The following is a 6,608-nucleotide window of genomic DNA, read 5'->3' as shown; positions in this document are numbered from 1 at the left end:
CAAATAACCCCCCCCCCCCCCCTAAAATGCTCATATTTTTCATCTTAAATATGGACTTTTTGAACACCTAGTGCATGGTTGTAGTGTAGGAGGTCAGTGATCCTAGACTCCTAGTCATCTTTCTGAAAATTCTGCCACTTCGTTAGTATCATGTTACTTATCTAGTCACCTAGGGTATGTATGAAGCCTAAAAATAGAAGACCTGGAAAGGAAACATAGATGAATCATATTGAACCTAACTAGACATAAACATGATCAGGAGTGACAATGGTGCAGAGGAAATGTGTGCTTGCCCAGCCAATGTGGGTGGGGAATAATAAAACTTTATGATTTTAGTATGAATGCATGCCAGGCTCTCATAGACCTCCATTTTGATGCATGGGAAACATAATTGGAAAATATAAGGGTTGAACTATAGAACACTCATAGTAGTTGTACTATGTTAAACATTGATCTAGAGGAGACAGACCTTTTATGATTCCAGCGAGATAACTAGTGACTAGTTAAAGCAAAGATAAAGATTATTACGTATTTAAGATTAGTCACCGATGAAATCAAAATTTCCTTTACATAATTGATGAAATTGGAGCTAAAAATGAAAGGAACTATGTTCTTTCTTCCTCCCCATCCCATTGATGAAATTGGAGGGGGGAAAAGCAGTCATCTTTCTGAATAACTTTTAACTTGGATTATTGAGAATCATTTTAATAATTCTTGAGGACTTCTCCTTTCCTTGCTTTTCTGAAACTGCCCAACTAGTAGAGTTTGGCATATAACAATTTATACCCTTAAACGTATCTAATCAGTAATTTGTATCACAGGACTTCTCTAGTAATAAAGAGACAAAATTCGTTCAAACAAGCCAATACAAATGAATTGCGAATATTACTAGAGAATTGATAGTCTAATGGGTGAGGGAGGGGTAGCGGCTTACAGCTATAGTTTATAACTTTATATGTTTCTGATGGAGTAAAAAGATTTCATTGAGGCATCAAGAAGATGCAAAATAGCAAAAGTACATGGAAGCAAAAAAATATTTTGATAGCTCCTATACATAAAATTAGACTAGAATTAGGGAGCTTACAAAACCCAAAACCTGTTATATGCTATTTATAGGAGAGAGTTTACACCAATTAAACAGATAAGACATCCAGCCTTGAGGGAGTGCATTAGAGTTGAAATTCCATCAGCGCATCTCGTGTTCCTCTCTGTCCAAAATGCACCAAAAAATACAGGCAGGTGCCATTCTCCAGATATCCCTGATGGTTTTATCAACTCTCCAGACATTCCAGCTTTCGCATGCATTCTTTACACTGAATGGCATAACCAGCAAGTCCAAAAATCGAGTGAAACATGCTCCGAAAGTCTGCTGCAACAGTACAGTGGAGAAGTAGGTCGCTGATGCTTTCTGAGTTGGTCTCGCACTAGTAGCATCTGTTGACTATTTGAAGACTTCTTCTTGATGGATTATCCTGTGTTAGACAAGTGTCTTTGAGAGCTGTCCAACTGAAACAAGTTACTTTTGCCAGGCGCTTGGTCTTCCAAATATACTTCCAAGGTCATTTGTCAATCATAGGATTGTTGAAGAAGAAGTTATTATATCCAGCCTTGACATAGTATAGACCATTGTTAGAATTCCCCCATTTCATTCTGTCTATGGTCTGCACGTTTACTGCACAACTTTCTAACAATATGAGTAGTTGTAGTAGATCATCCAGTTCCCAAGTTGCAAGTCACAGTTATAGTTTATATGTTTCTTTGTCTTTTCTGTTCGGATAGATCCAAAAGATTATATATTTAAAGTGCATGGCTAACAAGTGACTATGAAGTCGTTTTCAGAAAGCAACTACCTATGTTTATAAATAATGGCCAAAAGCTGCATTATGAGGGTATTCAGCGCATTTTATAGCAATCATTCACATGATGCCTTCAAGCATGAAATGCTTATTTACCCTGGCAAAACCGCTGGAACTTGTGGTTCCTGGATAAGCTGCAAATCACTCCATCCTCTCCTGTTCATTGACCATAAGTACTTGTCTTAATTACTGGAATAGCTGCTTTCAAGTGTTGAGCCACAGTGATTGGCAGTAGTTATAAGTTCAACTTGTGTTTGAAAGGCATCCTTTATCTTCAACTATCTTATCTTCTTCTAAATTGTCTTTCATGCTCCTGGAACAGGATTGGAATGGGCAAACTGCAACTCAAATTATTACGGAACTCTGTGGATTTGTGACCATTTTGTCAGGCACCTTTCTTCTTCACAAAACCAAAGACTTAGTTGAGGGTATCCTTTCAAATTACCATTAGTAATAATATAATTCACATTTTGTGGGTTTTGAGTTGATAATTATTTTTCTTCCGTTCACAGTTTCTTCACCATCTGCATTTATGCGATATCCTAAATACAATGAAGGAGGAGGCTCCAGTGAAGAAGGCATTCCTCTTAAGCATCGAGAATCCATGCGATAGCCAAGATTCAGTTGAATATCACAGCGTCTTTCTTAGGAGAGACGTCACCTATTGATCCTTCCTGTTCTACTCATGGACAACAATAAGATGGAAGAAAGTGTTTGGCTTGTTAGCTAATGCAATAGTTGCTTTACACAGGCTAACATTAGTTTGTACATAAAACTACTCCAGGACAAAGTGTAAGTTGGAGTCCAGTTACCAGTATATCACTCTTGTCACTGGTAGTGGAACTTCCTCAGATACTCGTGACATCGAAGCTGACATCTCCCCAGAACTAAAGGAAAGACATTCAGGCAGGTGGTTGAAGAAATTCTCTAGTAAAGTTTGAAATTAATGCATTTGGGAATACCTAATTCTATTTAAATGGAGAGGATCATATGGATCTCACCCATTCTTGTATCTATTTTCCTAATTTTACTTGTAAAAATCTCCAAATGAATGAAAGCCTCATTTTTTTGTTAGAGGATACACTTTTTTTTTGGCTAACTGGTTATAGATATAATATACATTGAGCTAACACTTGGCCAAAAAATTTAAATAGTTTGTTAAAGGATAGACTTGCTTGACTATATGTTTAGACCTTTTGAGTTTTCTGTGTTTTGGAAAAACTTGAGTCGAGGATCTATTGCAAATAACTTCTCTATCTTCGCAAGGTAGGGGCAAGGCTGTGTACACACTATCCTCCTCGTACTCCACTCATGGGATTATATTGGATATATTATTGAGTTTTGAAATACTTAGTTCAAGTCACTAGATGCAAGCTCAAAATATCACCTTTTTTTTTTTTGAAGTGTTATTTTGATTTGGATAAAAAAAAACAAATGAAAAAAGTGGTTTTGAGTTGGATAATGAATTTTGATCTATTTCAGGTCAAATTGTCCAAAATCATTTTGGTACAAATAAACTTTGAACTCATGACTTGCATTTCTTTTTGAAAAATGAGTTTCTTGAGTTTAGGGTTTATCATAAACAATCTCTTTATTCCCACAAAGGTAAGAGCATGGTTTCTATACACTTATCCTTCCCAAACCTCATTTGTAGAAATATACTGGGTATATTATTACTGTGTTTGATCGAGATGTTCATTAGCTCTACTCGATTTGAGTTATTCAAATTTTGCTCAACCAACTTATTTGACACCCTAGTATGTGATATTATCCCTATTATATTCATTTACAAGTTGTGTATTTAGTTATCTACTGGAAGTGAAAATTGTTTTATAGAGTAGCTTTCTTTGTGTCTATAAAAACATACAAATAGAAAAAATGACTGTTAACAAGTAGATCCCAATCAAGAAAAACTTGAGAAATCAACACTGATATCCTACCCCCACCCTCACCCCTCGAATTCAAAATTTAAAGTTTATGAATTCATATAACTATTTCACGTAAATATTCAATAGTAACTAATATTTATAGATATTTAACGAATTTCTTAATACGTAAATAAGATCTGAACAAAAGTTATTGAATTCACGTGAACTCAATAATTATGTTGGAGACCCACATGTACCCACTTCCAACCTTAACGCCACCCTGCCCCTTCACTCTTACCCACCCCACCTCACGTCCCCCCCACTCCCACTATTTAATTTGCATTATATAAGTGTATTTAAAATAATATTTTATTTATCAAACACTAAAATAATATTTTATTTATCAAATACTAAAAAATAAGTTTAAAAAATACTTATTTTTTCAGAAAAGAATTGAATATTTTCCGTGGATCGATTTTTTTATACCAAAAATACCCTTTATGAACTTAGTTGAAAAGTTAATTTCATTTTTTGGTACTATATATGGTGATATACAAGAAATTAATTAGTTACCTGAGGAAAAGAAAAAGAGAAAAAGAAGCAATATATGATTAAGAAGACTAGGGACTTTAGAGTATAAAGTTGCAAATCCAATCACTATATATATATTGTCCGGTGAAATTTGGTAAGTAAGGTCCAGAGATTACAGATTACAGAGGGTACTCAGGGTAAGTAAGTATATGAAGACTTTATCCTATCTTTACGGAGTAGAGAAGTTATTTTCAGTAGATTCTCGATTCAAGAAAAGTGTTTTTTTTATATATATAAAAAAAATTAAAAATCATAAAAGAAAATAGAAGTTCTGTGATTGCGTACTTAAATACATATAAAAAACTTAATATTTGGTTTCTAGCTCACATGTGAAATGTTTTAAATTTTTAACAATCTATTACTAGTATATCTTTAGACTTGTGAAACACGATGTTAATTAAGTAGAAAAAAAATTGAATTTGCTAAGACTTCTTGAGTAAGATTATGAGAATTATTTAATAGAAGTAAATATAAATAATTGATTAAGAATTACAAAAATAACCTTGTAATAATTTGCTGACTCTAAAATTAAGTTTCATTCATATAATAACCAAAAACAGTGGAAGATGAATAAATTTGAAGTATTAAAACTCATTAATTAAATCAAGTGAAATAAACTACACACACAAAAAAAAAAAAAGGTGTTAAAATTCTTGAAAATTGGAAATTTGATGGCATGAATTAATAATCCGATAAATCCGGCAGTAATTTCAAAAATGTTTGACCATATTTATATGTGTTAGAGTTTAGTCATATGAAAGTCTTTAGATAGTGATTGATGGACAATAAGTTTAAATTCCTAAAGAAATAGTGTATTTTGGTCATTACTCATTACTTGAGGTGGGTAATTATCCCCATAATATTTTATCAATTTAATTATTGTGAGTATGGACTATAGTGTGCACAACTAAAATAGAATATCTAGAATGCAAAATTAGTCACATAGCATATGATGAAGTGGAGGTGGAATTAAAGATCAACACATAATTCGTTATATCTAAGAAAGGAAATTTCAAGTATTTTAGGGATATATATAATCAAAGGAATCGGGAGATTGATTGATGATGATGTCGTGCATTGTATTGGAGTAGGGTGGATAAAATGAAGGCTCGCATATGGGGTACTGTGTGATAAGAATGTGTTTTATGGTAAGTTCTACAAAATGATGGTTAGACCTACATTGTTATATATATGGGGCAAAATGTTGGTCAGTCATGAAAATTCATGCCCAAAAAATGAAGATAGTGGAGATAAGTATGCTCAAATGGATGTGCGAGTATATTAGGAGAGACAGGATAAGAAACGAAGTTATACATGACAAGGTGAGAGTGACCTCTGTGACGGACAAGCTGGTGGAGGAAGCGAGACTGAGATGGTTCAGGTATATGAAGAGGAGGTGTGCATATGTACCAGTAACGAAGTGTGATTTTGTGAGAGGTTGGCTATATCAGACTTTAGGAGAGGTAGATGTATTATACTGAAGAAAAATTGACCCTTTCTTACTTGATTGAGACTGAGAGTCAGGGATTGAAGGTAATTAGACACGACATGACACATTTTCAGCTTATTATGGACATGACCTGAGGTAGAAAGATACGGAGGTTGAGAATCAGAGTAGAAGAATAGTAGATGGTTAGTATTGTCATACTCTTTTGTGGGACAGGCAGGGGCTAGTCCACTCTTCCCATCTTTTCATTATTATTATTATTAGTTAGTATTCGTGTGGTACATTATTCTTATTATTTTTTACTACTATCAATTGCTTAATTTGCTTTATTCATCTTAATATTTTGTTGTCGTTATTTTTCTTACAATCTTGCTTTGATTACACTTCTTTCGAGTCAAGAGTTTATGAAATGCAGTCTCTCTACCCCATAAATAGTAGGGATAAAGTTTTCATACATCGTAACTTTCTCATACTTCACTTGTGAGATTACACCAAATATATTATTATTATTATTGTACGGACTATACTGCAATTATAATACGACGAGTGTAATTGACATGTTTTACGATTTTCTCAAAATCAAAATCATGGTTTTTTTGTTTTATAGATAATTAAGTCCGATGACTTTAAGTTTTAATAATTTTATTTTAAATTTCAATTTACAAACACAATGAATTTTTTAATACAAATATATTATCCAAGTGAAATTTATTGAAATTGGTCTACCTCGTAGTTAAGCTTCTACCTTCGCCCCTGATTAAAATCATTTTAATATTCTACATATATAGTACACATATACAACAATAATTCAAAAAAAAAAGGAGGGGGGGGGGGGGGGGCGAGAAA

At 33.4% G+C, this 6,608-nt stretch overlaps 1 protein-coding gene across 1 annotated transcript in view; it reads left to right on the top strand.

The window, feature by feature from the left end:
• LOC102588154 (probable magnesium transporter NIPA4) overlaps nt 1-2,930 on the top strand; it is a 12,656-nt gene extending 9,726 nt beyond the window's left edge. Inside the window, exons 8-9 of the mRNA XM_006351090.2 lie at nt 2,179-2,284; nt 2,369-2,930. Coding sequence (XP_006351152.1) covers nt 2,179-2,284; nt 2,369-2,469 — 207 coding nt within the window. The 3' untranslated portion in view covers nt 2,470-2,930. The remainder of the gene's footprint in view (nt 1-2,178; nt 2,285-2,368) is intronic.
• The last annotated feature ends 3,678 nt before the right edge of the window (nt 2,931-6,608 follow it).

Source organism: Solanum tuberosum, unplaced genomic scaffold (assembly GCF_000226075.1).
Source record: "Solanum tuberosum cultivar DM 1-3 516 R44 unplaced genomic scaffold, SolTub_3.0 scf00133, whole genome shotgun sequence".
NCBI lineage: Eukaryota > Viridiplantae > Streptophyta > Magnoliopsida > Solanales > Solanaceae > Solanum > Solanum tuberosum.
This window is presented reverse-complemented; position numbering and strand designations above follow the sequence as displayed.